Source organism: Taudactylus pleione, unplaced genomic scaffold (assembly GCF_031769625.1).
Source record: "Taudactylus pleione unplaced genomic scaffold, aTauple2 ptg000017l, whole genome shotgun sequence".
Lineage (NCBI taxonomy): Eukaryota > Metazoa > Chordata > Amphibia > Anura > Myobatrachidae > Taudactylus > Taudactylus pleione.
The window spans coordinates 8,297,505-8,319,421 of NW_028284419.1; the positions used below are offsets into that span (position 1 = coordinate 8,297,505).

The 21,917-nt window shown below is 42.7% G+C and overlaps 1 protein-coding gene across 2 annotated transcripts in view; it reads right to left on the minus strand.

The window, feature by feature from the left end:
• Window positions 1-17,257, minus strand: part of LOC148540782 (flavin-containing monooxygenase 5-like) — a 61,263-nt gene extending 44,006 nt beyond the window's left edge. The window contains exons 1-2 of one of the 2 annotated variants that reach the window (XM_088481757.1): window positions 17,190-17,257; window positions 1,411-1,548 (exon numbers count right to left, since the gene is read on the minus strand). In XM_088481757.1, the coding sequence (XP_088337883.1) occupies window positions 1,411-1,542 (132 nt within the window). In that variant the 5' untranslated portion in view covers window positions 1,543-1,548; window positions 17,190-17,257. Of the gene's footprint in view, window positions 1-1,410; window positions 1,549-10,462; window positions 10,551-17,189 lie in introns of those variants that run through there. The other variant, XM_088481748.1, reaches the window with a different exon arrangement.
• Between the last annotated feature and the right edge of the window lie 4,660 nt (window positions 17,258-21,917).

Genomic DNA, 21,917 nt, shown 5'->3' on the forward strand with positions numbered 1-21,917 from the left:
CACTGCAAATTACTAAGCTGCAAGGAGTTTGTGAATGCGTAGTAAAACTTGACCTGGATGGGATGCTGTAAAGCCCAAAAAAAGGGATTATCGTTGTTTCATAAATATCCCTATTTAAAGCAAAAAATGTCAGGACTTGCTTTCAAGCCTCTGGTACACCCCCCCTCCCCCTCCTAAAAATTAAGGCACATAGAAGTTTTAATAGTCAAATCTAGCCAATAAAAACATTCTATTTTTTAGGTGTTCTTCTACATAAAGCTGAATTATGGGCTTAATGATGTGGGACAGGTATGTAGGGGCTATGTATAGAGTAGACAGGACATTTTGAATTTGCAGCTGGGAGTTTGTTTTCAAACTGGCTTAAAATGACATGAAAATCACTTTACAGTCATTTTATCACAAATTCATTCGAATTTTCTAATAATACGAATAGGACTCAAAGTGCTTTACATTTGCATTCAAAATACAAAATAAGATTAACAGCAAAGAGACATTAGTGAAGTGAGTAAACAGGTGAGTCCTGAGCCTGTTTGTGAAGGATTCTAGAGTGAAGGTCTCAAGAACTGTGCGGGGAAGCAAGTTCCATAGTCGGAGCTGCAAAGCTAAAAGCTTGACTCTCAGATGCATTTAGGATGATTATAGGTACTGCTAATAGTCCTTCATCTACAGATCGCAGTAATCATGTGGGACAGTAAGGAATCAGAAGCTGCTTCAGGTATCTTGGACCCTGGTTATTATGTAGGGCTATGAAAGACAGTAAGCCAATCTTGAAACAGATCCACCATCTTATAGACAGCCAGTGATGGGAGTAGAGTGGGTGTTATGTGGCTGGAACTGGGCTGGTTGGTAATAGCCTATCAGCTGCATTTTGTATCAGCTGCAAGCGGTGCAATTCTAATGCACGGAGACCAAGGTAGAGAGGGCATTGCAGTAGTCTAAGCATGATGATACAGATACATGTATGACAAATACTTTTTCAATATTATTTACCCACTATTACTAAAAAAATCAACCTTTGGACACATTAACCATGCAGACTTACAGTGCGGCTTCCACGATAAGCATTTTGTAATTGAATTAAGGGTTGTGGGAGCGCGCATGCTAAAAATAGCTCGAAGTGTGTGGTAATGTAACCTATGGTAAAATCTCCACTTAGCATGGCTAACTGAATTGGCCTCTATATCTGTTACAGAAGATGTTTTTTTTTTAACTTCTTCTAGTTAGATCCAAAGAACTGAGCACTTCTTGTAGTCCGACCTATCACTACGGATAACATAAATGTGCAGGAGGACTTTGGGACATGGCAGCTACCATGATTGATTGTAAGTGAGAAGACATAACAACAGATGAACCAGCATTGGTCATTTTCACAATGTACGTAAACGTTGGTAAGGAGAAATTGTAACTAACATTGAATCTCCATAGTCCACCAATGTCCCCAGATCTCTCAAAACAGGTAGGCTCTAAACCTTCCTCCAAGCAACATTTAATTGCAACCAGACCACTTGCTCCAGCTCCTATCACAGCAACCTTTTTGCCCATGGTGACCTAGAAAATAAAACAAATAAACAATAAAAATTTGAGCAGAATAGTAAATTGTGTATTTATTTAATTATACAGAATTAGATTGATTGATTGTAATATAATCATCCCTTCCATCCCTGTCCCACAACTAGAGTGAAATATGTTTTTTCCAAAGTGCAAAACCGTATTATTGCACTGCAGTTGTGGGGCAAATAAAAAAAAAAAAACATTTGTACCCCCAGCATCTTAATATGGTTAGACCAGGTGTAAATTTGCACCCTTTACTCCTAACTTGGAATGACACCTTCCAGGGGAGCAGGTAAGTAAGCATTTAGCTGAGGGGCATATATATTAATTATCAAGTTTTAGAACCAATAATTATAATTTCTAACACCACTATTTGCTGCAATAAGACCAGGCATGTGCTGCGGCTATTACCGGGAACCCTCACCCATTAATTTGGGTGGAATGTAGCCCATAGGCTACAGTGGCTAACGCCATCTTCAGATGGCGTTAGCTGTTGGGGCCAAACTCCACAATGCAAAGCATTCCAGCGCTTGGTAAATGTAGCAGCTTTGCAGCCCCCATAGATGGCATTAGCTGCCGGGGCCAAACGAACTTGGTCAATTTTACTGCTTAGAAACATATGGGGGCTGCGGCTGCTGTTGGAAAATGGAGGAACCACAGCAGATATGGAGATATCTGCTACAGTCCCTCCTTCATACATTGGGAGGATCTTTAATATTCCCGGGTACCCCCTGAAAACACCCGTTTTTCGATATATGCTGCAAATTTTATTTGCTAAATAGTCCCCATAGTCTTATACCTAATTAGGTTTTGTTATAGTGCACGTTAATAAATTGATATATATGTTATTTTGGCTGATAATACATAGTAACGGATTACATTTATATGTGAGTGTGGGATATATCTCAGAATATTTTGACAATATGCTTCTGCTGCCTTCTGTTCTGACCCATGGCCTGATCCTGACCTGTGCCATATCCAATGTCTGTAGGTACTCTGATCCTGGTGTGTGCTATATCCCATGTCTCTAGGTACTCTGATCCTGGCGTGTGCTATATCCCATGTCTCTAGGTACACTGATCCTGGCGTGTGCTATATCCCATGTCTCTAGGTATTCTGATCCTGGCGTGTGCTATATCCCATGTCTCTAGGTAGCCTGATCCTGGCGTGCCATATCCCATGTTTCTAGGTACTCTGATTCTGGCGTGTGCTATATCCCATGTCTCTAGGTAGTCTGATCCTGGCGTGCCATATCCCATGTCTCTAGGTACTCTGATTCTGGCGTGTGCTATATCCAATGTCTGTAGGTACCCTGATCCTGGCGTGTGCTGTATCCCATGTCTCTAGGTACTCTGATCCTGGCGTGTGCTATATCCCATGTCTCTAGGTATTCTGATCCTGGCGTGTGCCATATCCAATGTCTCTAGGTACTCTGATCCTGGTGTGTGCAGGGCCGTAGAGAGCCCTGGCGGGCCCAGGTACAGAGGGGGCGTGGCCTAATCGCAGGAGGCGTGGCCACGCCACCTTGAGCAAAAAATAAATACAGCACTTATGCAGCGCCGCGAGCTGGGGAGAGGGGCGCTGTAAGCCCCTCAGTCCGATGCAAAGCCAGGGAGGCACGATCAGTGTGATCGCTACCCTCCCACAGGCAAAGGAGACTGCTGTGGCTGCTGCTCAGCAGCCATGAGCAGTCTCCCACTGCAGCTCAGCACACACTGTGTGCTGGGCTGCTGTGAGAGTGAGAGAAGGGAGGGGGTGCGGTGCCGGACCCGGGCCCCTCAGGAAGCCTGGGCCCGGGTAAACAGTACCCACTCCCCCCTCGGTGCCCCTGGGTGTGTGATCTTTTTTTTACTGACAAAATACAACATAGTCTTTACCAACTGTATATTTGTAAACTGTTAGCAGCCATAATACAAATATAAGCTGTATAGACTAGTGTTGGATGTATTACATGTGTCTGTACTGCACATCTAGACCAGAAATATGTAATATGAAGAAAATCTAATTAACTACAATATCTAGCATTGCTTCTTTAAGCAGCCCATGGGATGAGACACAATGGGGGAGATGTATTATAGTGGCACCGAATGTGCCGCTATAGCTCTTTCTGCTTTGCAGTACTGACGAGATGTGTTAACATCACATCTGCCAGAGTGGGGGGGGGGGTCAAAACTCCCTCTCCGGCAATCCCTGCGGGACCCCACAGCACATCAGCCTAGTGGTGCTGTGCAGTCTCACCTCCCGGCCGGCTCCATTGGGCATGCGTGAGATCACGTAAGAATCGTGAGATTTCCAATGAACAGCCGAGAGCCCAGCAGCCGCCACAGCCAGGGACAGTGCTGTGCATGCGGCAACAACAGCTGCAGCTTTCGAAATCAATAGCTGCAGCTGTCGGACTGGTCAGTGCCACTGACTGTTCATACATTACCTTACACATCAGCACACTATCATGTAGATAGGAGCACTGAAAATGACAAGGGCACATAGTGCCCCTGTCATTTCAGAAACATCTCCTCATTAATACATGGGGGAGAAGTGGTATCAGCGCACATAACGTGCGCTGATACCACTAAGCCCCATAATGCCCATTCATACATCTGCCCCAATGTGTATCATTTTCACTACATACCGTACATATACTATGATATAAACCTTTAGGACAGATATTTGTGCTCACATTCTTATAAAAAGTATGTCAAGTGGTCACTCAGGAAAGGTCTAAATATACTTACACAAGTTGCTCTTACTCTGCTGCGGAGCCTGATAGTAAAGGAGTGACTGTCCTTGTCATGCAAAATAGTGCAGCACTGTCTTTACAGTGCAAAGTGATATCAGCAGTAACAGTCACCAGAGTTCTGCAGAGAGGATCTGATTCGGAGATGGACGCTAATGCTGCCTCAGCTGTGAATATGTACGCAGCACCTGTGTGATAATATGCAAATGTCGCAGCTGCCGGAATTTGTATCAAGACACTGACAAGCGGCTTTGGAAATCCAAGCGACTGCGTACAAAGACACAGCATCGGTCACAGATCAGTCAATTATTGAGTAACCCAATGATCGGGCAGGAGCCTTTTTCACTATGCACGGGATCACAGTTGCAGGCAGAGATACACCTGAAAACAATCAAGCCTGTGTTTAAGTTGCCACCTCCACATTGCTGCCCACAAAGGGTCTCTGCCTGTCAATCACTTTGCGAATAATTCCTCTCTGAGAGCGGCAATGAAAATTAAACCTGACTCAGACACATGCAGATTACCGATAATCACTCAAACTGCATAAGCATTGCCATTGTGTCTCAATTTCTGAATCAAGCCCAGAGTGTCTTCTCAAATGGAGTTGGAGAGGGGGAAGCTGGGCTGTATGTAGCGGGCGGAGGATTGGGGGGGCACTCACCTTATATGCTTCCTGGCCTTTCCACCTTCTCATATATCAGGGGAACAAACTCTGGACCTCATTCAGAGTCGGTTGAAGCGGCCACACGGGAAAAGGGGCCGGATATGCAAATGATTCACTCCCAAGTTGTGTCCCTAAGTTCGGATCGGTAGCTGGCCGACCAAGGGGAGGAAGCGGCCGGAATTCAAAAAAATATGCCGCCCCCTTCATCTCCGGGCATATAAGGATTAATCGAGACCATCGAGAACCATCGGCACTGGTCGTACAGCTTAAGGTTGACCATATCCTCTCTTAATCTCTACGATCATGTCAGTGTAAAAACCTCCCATGTCACATGTGCCATGACGCTACTTTGTTAATTATGCACTCCCATAAAACGCTGTTCGCATAATTAGTCACGCCTGCTTTCGGATCTCCACTCCCCCATTTTCAAGCACCTTCCCCTGTTACCATCCACAAACGCCTCAATCTGTCACTCAAACTACCGATCTGGCTGTGTTCAAGGAGAGAGAAATTTCTGATCATAGCGGCTAGTTTGCGCACGCGCATTGCGAACTTTATGCATGCGCAGTATAGCGAACATCGGTGGCGTACGACCGTGCGGCCACTTTGACCGACTCTGAATGAGGTCCTCTATTCTTCCAGACAGAAACATTACATTCATAAAATGCCCCTGGTGGTTTGATGATGAAAGCTTGGTAATAAATACCAGGGTAGGGAGAGTTATAAAGAGAATTGGTGAATAACAGGTGTGGCATAATGATATTGTTATGAATATCAGAAGGAGTGTGAGGGTGATGAAGAGAGAGGCAGGCGTGCCTGTCCTTTTGAACGCTGTTGCATGGGCGTGCATAAATTAGCCAATATGCGATTGCATATTCAGCTTGAGTACTTACTGCGTGCAATGAGGTTAGCAATTTCTAAGTAAGGTCAGGGCTGCTGCAATTCTGCGTGAGAGGCCGATGGTACTCGATGTTACCGATGTTTATGGAGGTTTGCAAGGTATTACGGATGTAAGATAGTTGTATTGGGAGGAAGTGAGTGTCTCTATGCGGCAGTGCGACGGCACTGTGGTTGCAATCATTAGCATATTTTCGCAGCAAACCTGCGTGCATATACGGAGCTGCGATCACAATAGCAAACCTTAATGAATCAGGCCCATAGGCAATAACACCCTTTTTTATATGAAAATTTACCATATGTACATTTGAGCTCATGTATGGATATACAAATGCCTGTCATACAAGTCATAGGGGGAAATGTAATAGCTTGCCCCTTGCAGGCATCGGTTATAGTCTTTTGATAAAACCCCTGTGAGAGGGGAGAAACGCGTCAAGGGAAAGTATTGGAATCTGCATTTGAGAACACCCATACAGCCGCGATTTATCATCTCACCGAACACATCCTGTCTCACCGCTGGACCTAGGTGAAACGCACGTCCTCTTTATCTATCTGCTGAACAATTTTAGGAGGCTCAGTTAGTGCACGGACTGGACCCCTAAGACTGACACACTGGTATCGTATTACAGCTGACAGACCTAGTGCCTGTCTAGCGTCTATTATTACAAACCATTCAAATAGCCTGTGCCCATTTCATTTTGCTTTAATAGCCCTTAGAGCATGTAGAAGACTCTGTACAACTACTAGGGGCAATAGGCTTTAATTATGCACGCACACACTAAGATTGAATAATCATTTTTTCTTCTTGTCAGAATGCTCATTTGCTACTAATAAGGACCACATATGCAGATATAGACATATTGTTATATTTTGCTTGACATTTATTTTTTGAGAGAGCTAGATGTTGTTCTACTAGGTCATTTGACAGACAGATAATTGAGATATCAGCTGATGGTTGATCTTATGACATTTAGCACTAGGAGGGGTATTCAATATGAAACGTAAACTTCGCTGTCTATGCGTGTCGGAGTTTTCCCCGCCCATCGGAGCTTTTGCCGGCGAAATAGTACTGTGGCACCCCGCTTATACCCGTATTCAATATGAAATCATCGAAAACGGCACCCGGCGAAAGTGAAAACTTCGCTGATTTTTGGGGAAATCACCTTAACACCCTCAAAAAGATGGTCTGACATGCGGGATCACTCTGGATACCCCCGATTAGCCCTGCTGATGGTTTTTGGGATCTTTAAACGGGCTCGATAGCTGCTATTTTGGTGATTTGGGAAGGTGGTGAAGAATAGTATTTAGAAGGTTTTTTTGCAGAAAATAAGTAGTCCCAGCAAATTTTGGGTACTTGAAAATGGGGGTGAGCATATTTAAAAGTTGCTAAAGTGAAGATTTAAAAAACGTGAAAAATCCACCTGCCGCAAACACCTGCAGTGAAAAAAACACCTGGGGCATACTTGGGGACCCCCCTAGATTGTTGTTCGCTAGTTTTTAACTTTGCACCCCCAAATTTTTTTTGTCCCCAAAATGAAAGTGGTGTTTTGGGGGTCTTCTGAGGTATTTTTTTTTTTTAATCTTTGACACAGTTTACCTTTAGGGGACTGTCTGAAGGTTGCAGGGTGGTTTCCGAAATGTTGCACCCCAAAACCCCAATTCTGCACTTTTTTTCTCCACCCATTCCTTGATGATACTTTTTCGCAGGATCGAATGCAATATACTTTTCGCACCGGCGAAAAGTTTTCAAATTGAATACGGTATGAAAGTAAAAGCGGTGAAAATGACGTAATCCGAGTGAAAACATTGCAAAAACAGAGTTTTCGCTCCATAATGAATACCCCTATAGGAGTGATTAAGCAATCTCTCATTATGTAGAAAATTAAATGTTGTCCTTGTTGCAATGTTTCCTATAATGTGCATTTTCTAGGTTAATGAATGTTTTAGATTGCTCTAAATTGTGATCACATAGGAGTTGAGCGTTAACATTGTGCGAAAGCCTGATCAATTTAATAGGAGTTGGCTGTGATATGACTTCAGGCTGTTGGTGATGTATCTACATAATAATTTTATGATACAAGTCAGTACTAGGAAGATTCTCTGGTTGATATACTATTCTCAAACACTGAATTTGTGATGCATTAACCCCTTGTATTACAAGGATTACTGTGGAATATATAATGAAGTCATTTTACCATGGTTATGTGTGAACAACTAAATCAGTGTGTTTATACCTTATGATCAAAGTATGCTTGTGCATAACTTTCTTAATCTGTTTTCATTAAATATTGGACTTTCCTCTCTGTGACAGTCCTACATTTTTACAATTCTGTGTAGTCCATGTGCAAATGAACATTTACCTCCGCTATATGAATTGAACCTACAGTCTTACTTTACTGGATCTGCCCAATCTCGTCTGATCTTGGAAGCGATACAGCAATAGCCTGGTCAGTACTTGGATGGGAGACCACCTAGGAATACCAGGTGCCGTAGGTTAACCTACACTGGAAGAGGATCGAGACAGCACAAGGGACAATAACTAACGAATTGTATACATTTATACACCATCATTCTATGGAATGGAGATAGTATGATACCTATACCATGTGTGTTTTGTGGAATGCAGAATGTTTGTAACATTTTTCGCCGCCTAGCTTGGTTATATATTAAAATCCGAGTATTGTATTAGTACGATTATAATTTCTCAACTTGATCAATGTCCAATTTTTACTAAAATATGCATAAGGGTACCTCACAATTTTATATGAACATAATAAAAGTTACATTTTAAACGTTTTTTCTATACGAAATTTTTTTCCAAGTGTACCCCAGCTAAGAGCCTTTCTTTTTTCTGTGTGTCACCCGCATACAGCCAAGGACCAGTTGAACATCCGGATCCCCTGTGGGTTACATATACGGCGAGCGGCACTTCAGTATGTGGAACCAGCATCACCCTACAATTTCAATATTGCCGGAGGGGTATCACGCTGTGCCATTTTCCACTCCGCCACCACAGGAGGTACACTGCGGTTAAACCAGTGTTCATTGCCTTAATTAACATTCCAGGATTTCTGGATTATCATTGTTCGTAGACGGTGGAGCGGTGAGTGTTATGTGCATATGAGTAACTTTATGCCGGCTTTTCCCCTGGATATTGGGAAGAGATATTATCACCTTCTATATGCGGATTGTGACATTTCCAGACAGGAGTGCTCATAGGCATCTCTATTTAAACTAGCAGGATTCAACCACTTGTGCGTATGCTGGATTTTATAACATTTTTTTCAGCTGGGACTATCAATATATATATTTTTCTTTTCACATCGGTGCACTGATGAATATAATCCTATTCGCTGACAAGTTACACGTGTGTGTGTGTATATTTATTTATATATATATATTTATATATATATATATTATATATATATATAGGAACTGCAGTTCTATTTTAATGTGTATTATATTTTGTTATTAATAAAAACTGAGATTGACAGCTCTGAAGTTAATATTTGTGCATTAGGTGGGCACAAGCGCAGACATATATACATTTCTATTTTGTTCTTTTTGAGAGCATTTATGGCAGTTTCCTCTGTATGTCAGCAGCTGTGAGTCCACTAATGATCCTTGATTGAAAGAGCGCACCATTGTGTTGGTTTCATCGCTCAGATTCCGGCTAGACTGCCCGATGTTTTATAGTGGCAATCATATAAATGGCAGAACCAGGTTGTTTTTACCTTTTAAAAGATTGCCACTTTAAAACATAGGGCAGACTCGTCGGAATCTCACCAATGCCTGCAAGTGGCAAGCTATTACATTTCCCCCCTAATCTACTATAGCAGTGGTTCCCAAACTTTATCCTCAAGGCACCATAAAGGTCCAGATGCTTGAGCACAGATAGTTAAATCAAATTGACTGAGGTACTAATTAAGTGTAGCCATATTTACTGTGTGGCTATTATATGGGAAGGGGTATATGTGTATATATATATATAATATATATATATATATATATGTATATGTGTATGTGTATATATATATATGTATGTATATATATATATATATATATATATATATGTATATATATATATATATATATATATATATGTGTATTTCTATAGCGACTGATTACTCTACTTATGATTATAGGAGGGTGTGGGAACTATTTATTTAGTTGTATGAGCACTTTTATTCTTTATAATATGAAAGGTGTTATTTAATCAGTTTATGTAGTAAAATGTTACATTAGAGCAATGTATGTACTATATATAATATATGAGCGTTTGTATTTGTACTCATAAGATGGAAGCCATAGCAGGATTAGTGAGCATCCAGGGTATGGGGTGAGTTAGCTTAGAAGTGGACAAATAGCATGTTAGGAGCCTGGAGAACTTGCTAGAAACAGCACGAGCCAGCTAAGCAAGGCTCGTGCTCTGAGCGGGAAGGAGAGGAGCTCGTGGCCCCTAGGGAGGGGGTATATAATGAGTGAACACTGGAGCTTAGTCCAGTCTGCAGTTTCCCCATGAGTGCTCACACCGGGATCCTCGGGCTCTGCCTAGCCATAGAGGGTTGATAGCAGTAGCCAGGAGCCCCAGTGATTGAAGCCAGTGTGGGCAGTACCTGAGGGACGAGGCAGCGCTGAGCTGGTCGGAGTTCTAGCTCAGCTGTTGCAGTGTCCTGGCAGGGGAAGCTATGGAGCCCGGCAATCAGTCAGTAACAGGCTGACAGCTGGGGAGAGATAAGAGCAGGCTGGCTGAAGGGAGAGAGCTGTTGCAGCGACGGGGGTGTGGCCATCCTCAGTCTCCTCTGATTAACTGCTTGAGTGCCAGAGAAAGCACAAGGCTTGTCAAGGCAGCCACAAAGAGCCTATTAGGAACCGGCACCTATTGCTGATGAGCTGCCATAACGCTGACTACCTCTCTGCCAGGCATCATTGATCTGCAGCTGCTGTGACTAGTATAACTCCACACAAAACACACAGAGGATACAAGTCTTAGATCAGATCTCCAGACTATATAGAGTTAAACCAGTGAGGAGAGTTTACCCTTTATGTACTGGAATAGCTGCTCCTGGTATTTGGGTATTAACCCCAGGTTTTATAGCTCTGCAAGGAAGGAGTTGGGGGAGTGGATCTATAAAATTACAGGAGCTCATACATTAGTTGTAGGAAAGTCTTGCCAGCAGCACTGTGCTCATTTTAAGGGTAAATCTCCTGAAGAGATATTAGTACTTGTTATAGGAGAGTCATACTGTACATCACTAGGAAGAAGCATTAAACTACAGAGCCTACAATATCCTAAGCGAGGGTCTGGGAAAACATAAATAAACCAATACATATCAAGTCCCACTCTGGCTTCTACTTGTGACTATTAGTTTAATACCTGTAGTAATACCTGCAGCATTAAGTCTATTTATAACTTAAAGCCTGTTAACAATTGACATAAAAATTATGATGTACAGCTTGAAGGATTCCCATGACATTTAATTGCTTATTTAACTAAACCAGTCCAAGAGGAAAGCTTCAGTCCAGGATATTCAATAAAGGGACATATATTGCTAACTACATATATTAAATACCACTAAGCTCCGTATACTATATCAAAGCCAGTCTAGAGATATAAAGGACTTGGACTTATTAGATAAAAGACTCTTTACTGGCCATCTATGAGTTTTGGACTATAACCAGTACTGCAAAGGAGGATAGGAGCAACATTGTGACTATATACTAGAGATATTGCATGTAAAGTAACAAAGTTGTACTGAATAGTTTTATGTGGAAGGATATGTAAACTATTGAAAATTGTTCTTGATAAAAGTAAGAAAAGTATATCTCTGTGTATGTGAGCTTTCTTACTAGGAGGAGCCGTGACAAGAATCCAGAATCTTCGGAAACCAGTAAAGAGAAGAAGAGAAATTGGTATAAGTAATAAAGTGTAATTTATTGGGGACACAAAGGATTGTGCTAGATAACAACTTAGACTTATGTGATATACTACTACATATAATAGGTACATAATTATTTATAGGCTTTCCCAAGCAAGCCTAGCAAAACAGATTACATTGTATATCAGCTTGGGTGGAGGCACTAATATTCAACATTAACATAACCCAGAACCAGGGGTTACATATTTGGAGCTCACTGCTGAGATACTCAGGAAGAATATGGCGCAAATAAATGGGAGCGACATTTTGGAGTGGTGTAGAAAGGTGGGGGTGTCGCCGACAAATAGTGTAGCCATACTGGGATATCTGCAAGATACACGTAGTACTGAAATTGAGCTGGCTTTAGGACAACTATATGGGGTCAAAGAACCTAGAATAGTGGACCAATGGAAGGAAGAGTCCGGGGAGGTCTATGCTGTATTGGTGGTCACTAAGGAACCACTTGAACGGGAAATGATTCCATCCATGATACCAGCTGCAGATGCTCCGGGAAGGAAATGGAGCATATTGTGGCCAAATATAGAACCTGAAGGAATAGGAGGAAGTGGTGCTTCTGGGGATGGAATCACTGGCGTAACTACCATGGGTGCAGGGGGTGCGGCTGCTATGGGGCCCGGCCCGCCTCCGGGGCCCGGCCCTCCCCTTGCACCTACGCTGCCATGCCAGCCGTGGTTGCACCGAACCGCCGCCGCCAGGGTTCCTGATGCGTCCTGCTCCTCCCGCACTGTACCTGCAGCCTTTCAGCCCCATCACGCCGCCGCAGCCATGGCCCAGGTAGACGTCAGGATGGCCGCCTTCCCCGCCAAGCTGCCATGGGTCCCCAGCTGCACCACAGAGAAGGAGATCCTGGTAGACACACTCACCCGGTGCCACTACCTACGCACCCGCTTCCTCTGCAAGGGATGCTTCACCAAATGCTATGAGAATTCATGGACCTGGGCAGCCGGGTGGTGTTCGCCGGGAAGATCGTGCCGACTTCATGTACGTGGTACTGGAGCTCTGCCTGCGGAGGGTATTTAGGCAAGGTGGGTCCATAAGCTGGGGAGCCTGAGCCATTGGAGTCATTGGACTACAAGTCCCAGTGTGCCTGCCACTCCTTGATTGTCCTGCTGGCAGTTGTGGTTCTTCAGCAGCTCAGGGGCCATAGGTTGATTACTGTGGAAGATATCATGTGTACTAGGGGAAGCGTGTCATCTCTTGGGCCCATACACAGCAGCTCTAGTAGCCACAGGTCTCTTACTGGGGAAGGTATCTTGTGTAATGGGATGGAGTGTTAGCTCTTGGGTCTATATACAGTAGACTAGGGGTCACAGGATGTTTATATTGAAGGGTATCTGTACTGGGGATGGAATGTTAGCTCTTGGATCCATACACAGTAGCTTATAGCAGAAGCTTGTTCAGTCGAGGATGGGGAGGGAGAAGTGCGGAGAGGGGGGCGGGGACCTTGGGGGGCCTGTGAAATTTTTGCTATGGAGCCCCCCTAGTGCTAGTTACGCCCCTGGATGGAATATTAAATAATGACAATATGCCACATCATGAAAATAGGGAGCCAGAGGCCGCTTCAAATCTAAATCAGAATTCAGTCCTAATATCCGCAGTAGATAAAATTGTGGGTGAATTCGGGAGAATTCACTATGAGGGAGGATATAGAAGGCTGAGGCCCTTTTCAGGAATAAAACCAGTTCCCACTGGGGAGGATGGATATGAAGTTTGGAGGGAGACCACCATCCAGCAATCTGATGAATGGCATTGCCCAGATTCTGTAAAAAAACTAAGGTTGGCAGAGTGTTTGAGGGGTGCTGCAATGGAAGTAGTTCAGGCTGCACGTCGATGTGACCCAAATGCTAGTTTCCGGGATTATATGGCAGCCCTAGAGTTGGAGTTTGGTTCGCCTCAGGAGGTTGATGACCTTATGTATATATTTCGTCATGCCTACCAGGAGCATGGGGAGAAGCTTGCATCTTACATTTACCGGTTAGACAAGTTAATTCATAGGATAGTAGAGAAGGGTGGGATGACCCCTGAGAATGTGGATAGAATCAGGATGCAGCACTTATTGGAAGGGGCTATGACAACTGATCCGATTGCACAGAGGTTGCGCTACACTACAGTTAGGCGACAGCCACCCTCTTTTATGCAGTTAATGAGAGGTAAAGCATGAGGAGGCATTGGTGGAGTCTCGGGAGAAAAATGTAAAAAAAGTTAAGATAGCTATTCCAACTGTCAAGGAAAATTCCACTAGTATGGAGGAGCTAGGAAGGTCAGTAAAGGAAGTACTACTAATTTATAGTGTGGTGATCTAATTCCACCTAAATACTATAGATCACCAGGGGGAGAATGTAGCCATGTTTACTGTGTGGCTATTAAATGGGAAGGGGTATATGTGTGTGTATGTATATATATATATATATATATATATATATATGTGTATGTATATATATGTATGTATATATATGTGTATATATGTATTTCTATAGCAATTGATTACTCTACTTATGATTATAGGAGGGTGTGGGAACTATTTATTTAGTTGTATGAGCACTTTTATTCTTTATAATATGAAAGGTGTTATTTAATCAGTTTATGTAGTAAAATGTTACATTAGAGCAATGTATGTACTATATATAATATATGAGCGTTTGTATTTGTACTCATAAGATGGAAGCCATAGCAGGATTAGTGAGCATCCAGGGTATGGGGTGAGTTAGCTTAGAAGTGGACAAATAGCATGTTAGGAGCCTGGAGAACTTGCTAGAAACAGCACGAGCCAGCTAAGCAAGGCTCGTGCTCTGAGCGGGAAGGAGAGGAGCTCGTGGCCCCTAGGGAGGGGGTATATAATGAGTGAACACTGGAGCTTAGTCCAGTCTGCAGTTCCCCCATGAGTGCTCACACCGGGATCCTCGGGCTCTGCCTAGCCATAGAGGGTTGATAGCAGTAGCCAGGAGCCCCGGTGATTGAAGCCAGTGTGGGCAGTACCTGAGGGACGAGGCAGCGCTGAGCTGGTCGGAGTTCTAGCTCAGCTGTTGCAGTGTCCTGGCAGGGGAAGCTATGGAGCCCGGCAATCAGTCAGTAACAGGCTGACAGCTGGGGAGAGATAAGAGCAGGCTGGCTGAAGGGAGAGAGCTGTTGCAGCGACGGGGGTGTGGCCATCCTCAGTCTCCTCTGATTAACTGCTTGAGTGCCAGAGAAAGCACAAGGCTTGTCAAGGCAGCCACAAAGAGCCTATTAGGAACCGGCACCTATTGCTGATGAGCTGCCATAACGCTGACTACCTCTCTGCCAGGCATCATTGATCTGCAGCTGCTGTGACTAGTATAACTCCACACAAAACACACAGAGGATACAAGTCTTAGATCAGATCTCCAGACTATATAGAGTTAAACCAGTGAGGAGAGTTTACCCTTTATGTACTGGAATAGCTGCTCCTGGTATTTGGGTATTAACCCCAGATTTTATAGCTCTGCAAGGAAGGAGTTGGGGGAGTGGATCTATAAAATTACAGGAGCTCATACATTAGTTGTAGGAAAGTCTTGCCAGCAGCACTGTGCTCATTTTAAGGGTAAATCTCCTGAAGAGATATTAGTACTTGTTATAGGAGAGTCATACTGTACATCACTAGGAAGAAGCATTAAACTACAGAGCCTACAATATCCTAAGCGAGGGTCTGGGAAAACAAACCAATACATATCAAGTCCCACTCTGGCTTCTACTTGTGACTATTAGTTTAATACCTGTAGTAATACCTGCAGCATTAAGTCTATAACTTAAAGCCTGTTAACAATTGACATAAAAATTATGATGTACAGCTTGAAGGATTCCCATGACATTTAATTGCTTATTTAACTAAACCAGTCCAAGAGGAAAGCTTCAGTCCAGGATATTCAATAAAGGGACATAAATTGCTAACTACATATATTAAATACCACTAAGCTCCGTATACTATATCAAAGCCAGTCTAGAGATATAAAGGACTTGGACTTATTAGATAAAAGACTCTTTACTGGCCATCTATGAGTTTTGGACTATAACCAGTACTGCAAAGGAGGATAGGAGCAACATTGTGACTATATACTAGAGATATTGCATGTAAAGTAACAAAGTTGTACTGAATAGTTTTATGTGGAAGGATATGTAAACTATTGAAAATTGTTCTTGATAAAAGTAAGAAAAGTATATCTCTGTGTATGTGAGCTTTCTTACTAGGAGGAGCCGTGACAAGAATCCAGAATCTTCGGAAACCAGTACAGAGAAGAAGAGAAATTGGTATAAGTAATAAAGTGTAATTTATTGGGGACACAAAGGATTGTGCTAGATAACAACTTAGACTTATGTGATATACTACTACATATAATAGGTACATAATTATTTATAGGCTTACCCAAGCAAGCCTAGCAAAACAGATTACATTGTATATCAGCTTGGGTGGAGGCACTAATATTCAACATTAACATAACCCAGAACCAGGGCTTACATAAGCCACCTTAAAATCTGGACTGTTAAGGTGCCTTGAGGACTGGGGGCTGATGGTTTGCGCACAACACTGATTGTGAGTGACCTACACATGTGCAAGTCTCCCTCTGTGAGATAGCTCACAGTTACACCAAGCAACAGCATGATTGGCATTTGGGGAGCGAATTAGAGGTGACGATCAGGGCCGTTCGGCAAAATGGCTGTTTGTTGCTCGGTTTTGTAGTTGTGGCCAGGCCAGGGTCTTCGTCGTCCCATGCAGACTTACTGGCCCTGGCTAAGCAGTTCTGCCGGTCATTCTGAGTAAGCTAAGGTTTAATCAGATGTGTGATGGCTGCGACTATCGTGACCAATAATCATATGATACTGCGTCTTAGGACGCAGCAGTGATGCTCTTACCGTACAACTCTGAATCACCTCCTGAGTTTGGGAACTACTGTGATAAGGATAAAAGCTCAGAGTCAAATAATTTAATTCATTAAACCCCAGGTGATATAAAACTATGGTGTGGTACAAAAGGCCGATAGTAGGGTGTCTGTAGCAGCACTCTACTAATCCTAAGTGTGCAGATGTGTATGTGTATAATGTTTTATGGTTTTGTAATTTCTGCAGATCTAAACCTCTGTATTATGGTCATAATTTCGGTAAAATGAGTCATTCTAGAGAAAGCACTATAACTAAAATTATTTGTATATTAATAATCTCTCAGCTCTACTCCCAAGACTCAAATGTACACATGCTACTTGTTATGGAAGCATACAGATAGCAGAGGCGGATTCACCCTGCATGACAATCCAGTGCTTGTAATTCATTTTTCCCAATCATACAACTTAATTTATTTTTACCTTTGCACTAAACATAAGACAATAACATGCAGGGTACATATAATAATATGTAATGGAAAGACATGCTGCATAGTCACAACAAACACTCTTACTTGTCTGGATTCTTTATATTAACTGGAATGGCTACCGAGCTGCTACTTCCTGCTTCAGGCACAGCTGCCAGCCCTGTACAGTGGATGATGCCCTTTTCTTTCCTTCTTTAACCCTGAACAAACGGAGCTGCACATTAATGATTGTTGGTACATGTGCTTACTATGCAGCCAGGATGTAGTTAAGAGTTTGTTACTGACAGAAAGGGAGTGTGATCCTGACAGGCTACACCTCCCAGAGCTCTGTACAGGAGGAGCCCTCTACTTCAGTGGCAAACGCAGGATTTCTAGAGGGGGGGTTTCCAAATGCTTGATTTTAGAGTGAGTGTGGCCAGTCCATGAAGAGGGTAGAATTAGCACTTAACCAGCTATAATATGCATCATACAAAGTATATTGTGTGTCATAATTCCAGCATATACAGGACCAGCGATCACAGTAAAATGTGGCAGTAGGGCCATCCTGCCTGAGCTGAATATTTTTATCTTAGATGTGCTCACCATTCCAGAGCATGGGAGCAAGTCTGGGAGCAGCAGCAGAACCTAGCACTGCCCTGGACATATATGGACATATTGGGCTCTATAGCAGCACATCCCTAACAGTGCATGTTTTCCAGATCTCCTAGTTGGTGCACAAGTTATTTATTACTGGCTGATACATGTTAAAAGATCCACAGGTAGTGCTAATTATTTCATTTGTGATACCGAGAAGAACATGCAGAACTAGTAAAATTCTATTACATTACTATTTCTATTGTGGTCATGGTGTGGGCTGGGGAGGGGGGTTTCCAGGCAGACGGAATCCTCCCCTGCGTTTGCCTATGTACTTTGCCATCTGCACATCAGAACAAATTAGAATAAACATTTCACATTCAAACACAGGGCCCCAGGCTGTTTTTTTACATAAAATTATGCAGAAACTGCAGTTTCTGTATAATTTTATGTATTGTTCCTATGTACTAATAGCACAATGCAGGAGATTTCACAGAAATCTCCGGCAGAGTGCTAACTAGCACTTCAGATCGCAGTTCCCATTATTATCAAGGGGGACCACAATCTGACCCCTATGTGCTAAACACCAAAAAGCAAAGCTTTTCAAAGTTTAGCCCCGGTAGTTTACACCATCTTCAGATGGTGTAAACTGCTGTTAAAGACTACAATTTGCTGGGGATATAATTAGCTGGGACAGCGGTTACCACAACTACAGGGACAGTGGTTACTGCAACTGCTGTCCCTGCGAGTTCCCCTTTGTACATAGTGGGGACATTTTCATTGTAAATGAAAATATTCCCGGCAATATGGATAGATAATAATCGCAGCTGGTCCGCAATTATTAGAAAATAGACCCCTTATTCATTGTTTTATTTCCCTGTTTTATTTTGTAATACATGTTCATATTTGTTTTAATAAAATTTAATAAAAGGTATTTCTTTAATAATCAAACTGTGTACCTGGTATAGACACTCTTTTTTTTCTGTCGTTCTCTATGATCTCTCATTGATCTCTGCTTTTACTTCCATCTTACTAGTATTATCACTTGTACAGATAGTATACCAACACCTTTATCTCCAGTTTATGACCACTTCTACTTCCACCTTAATAATACTACCACTTGTACTTACAGTTTAACTCCCAGGGCCGTTAAGAGGTCGGAGCAGCCTGCGCTGGCTCTTTACAGTGCGCTCCAACATGACCGAAAATGGGGGCGTGACCTAATTACCATAGGCCACGCCCCCTATGTGACGTTATTTGGAGGCGTGCCCTCACTAGCTGGGCTTCCACCATCCCTCTCCCGTCACTGAATGGATGCAGCGCTCATGCGCGCAGCATCCATTCAGACTCTGGGGTCTGGCACCGCTGCACAGATGCATCGGTGAGGGTCCCCAACCTCCCGATTTGACCACCCACGGGCCACTTCGGCCCACGGGTGGAACAGCGGGGGTACGCCCTCTATGGGGTGGCAGGGGCTGGCTGGCAACTTTCAGCCTAGGGGGCAAACAAGAGCAAGTGGCCCAGTTTTCTACCAGCTAATGGAATTTTAAAAATGGGCGTGGCAATAATGTTGGAGGTATGGTTTGCATAATGAGGGTATGGTTTAAATAGCAAATGAACTATGAAAAATTGTTATGACAAAGAGCTATAAACAAATATATCATGTACCAGCCCCATATGACTAATGCTGGGTGCACACTGACATACTGTATATCGCCTGTTCTATTGAACGGGCAATATATTTGTAGAGCATGATCGGTGAGTGTGTAAAAATTAAATGTCTATTAACTGAGTCATTCACAGACATATTGCATCTGCCCTGCAGCACAGCTGATGCCGATCTATCTGAATGCTTTGATACCAATACCATCCCAAAGCATTCAGTCTGCTCCATATCCTTCAGGTAAAATCATGTGCTGTCCCAACTCTGGTGTCTCGCAATCACAGGGGGAAGCTGTACAGTATGTCTAAGTGTCCCTCTCCAGCTTGTGTGGACTGGGCTGCTGGAGACATGTTGTGGGAGCCCTGGGTACCACACTCTATTGTGTGTGCCTCCCAGGGGCTGGGTTGAGCAGCTGCGCCCGGCCTTTTGTTCCACCTCCCCTTTTTGCTTTGTGTGTGTCTGCTGTGGAAAAGGCAGGGGGGAAATCATCTATTACATAACGGGCAGAGTGCATTTCATGATTAACAAAATGGACAGTGGGAACACACACATATATATATGTGGCAGTGAGTACTCCAGCCTTGGCACCCAGCACATTTGTTTGTGAACTGCATCATCAAGTTTTTGCTCCAGTGATTTTATTGGAGACATTGTTTTTATATTTTTTCACTTGGTCAAGTCTAGCAACTATATAAGATTATAGTTTGGGAAATATTTGCATTGACATTCTTGTTTGAAGATGGCCAGTGGAACGCAAGATCCATTATGTTTCATTAAATACCCGATAGGAGATACTCTATCCTTCACGGATTCTGAAGCTGAAAACATAGTGTATAATAAAGGTCTTAAGGATGAAATGGAATCGATATCCATCGATATGATTTTTAAAGACCTGATACGCCTTAAGAAAAAAGAAACTGACTTTTATCTCCATGCAGTTTCTCTAAGTGATTATTTTAAATTAAAAAAGATACCCAGGGGATTCCGAGTACGTAACTGTCCCACTATTGGGCGAAATGATTCAGAATTCTGTAAGCGTTGGATTGCGATTTTGAACAAATGCTCGTTTGACTTATTATTACTTGTCATCGAGCAATCAACAAAAGAATTAAATAAGGTTAAAGAAAAAATAGCTGCATTTGAAGCAATCCACATGTCATCATTGCTAGCTGATCAGGAGCAAAACTGGGAGGAGAAATTAAAAGTCCAGATGGCTCAGTATAAACGGGATCTTATAAAATTTAAATCTGAGAAACTGCAAAAAGTAGAACATGACTATGAAACTCATGCAGTCTATAGATGGACAACAGGACAACGTCCACAGGATGCCAGATTTCCATTTTTCAGACGGAGACAGCAGATCAGTAGATTCGAGACTGATTCATCACAGGACAATTCTAGTTCTAATAGTGAAGTGGAAGGAGGTGACCAAGCGACTGGCCCTTTAGGGGTTACTACAAGGTCCGAAAAAAACGCCCCAAAAGGTGCTACACGAGAAGAAGTAAACAAAACCAAAGGCAGAGGACGGGCAGCAAAGCCACCGCGACCCAGAAGGATTTAGTTTTCAATTTATCCTCGTATGAGCTAACAGATAGCGAGTATCAATTACTCAATAAAGGATTGTCATTTGTTCCAACAGTTGTTTTCGATGAATTCCAATGGAGCATTGAGAAACATGCACTGCATAGGAAATTAAAACTAAAAGAATTTTTCAAGAAGGATGTCGATACTCCCATGGAAATAATCCCTGCGCAAATTAGAAAATTACATCCAACATCGTCATTTGAACCTCAATCTATCAATCCCAGTATTAAAACATACATGAGAATTTTAGATCAGGAGGTTACTAAATTAAATCTAACCAGTACCCCTTCTCACCCAAATTTGTCATTATTAGAACGAGAGGCATTGTTTTCCCTCTCTAACAATAAAAATTTAATTATACGGCCAGCAGACAAAGGGGGTTCCATTGTCCTTCAGGACCTGGGGGACTATAAAAAAGAAATCGAAAAGCAGCTGGCAGATAAAGAAGTGTATACTCTACTTACCTTTGATCCAACATCGATGTGTAATAAAAAACTATGTAACATTTTACAGCAGGCTGTGGATTTACAGCTTATCTCAGTCAAAATTATGGAATCGTTAATTCCTAAATTCCCTATCATGCCATTACTTTATATGCTACCAAAAATCCACAAGGGGATTAACCCGCCACCAGGTCGCCCGATTGTGTCAGCACGGGGATCACTCCTGCAACCGACAGCAATATTTTTGGATTTTTTGTTACAGCCATTGGTACAAAATGAAGCCTCTTTTCTGCTTGATACAACTATGTTGCTTAACAAGCTTGATACATTGCAATATATCCCTGATAACTGTTGGCTTATTGGAATTGATGTGACAAGCTTATATACTTCGATACCCCATGACTTTGGCCTTGCATGTGTGAAAACGTTCTTGGGGAAAAAAGCTGTTTTTGGGGAAGCGATGATTGACTGCATATTGCGATTATTTGAACTGGTATTGACAAGTAAATTTTTTTCTATACGATAAATCATTCTATTTGCAGCACAGGGGCT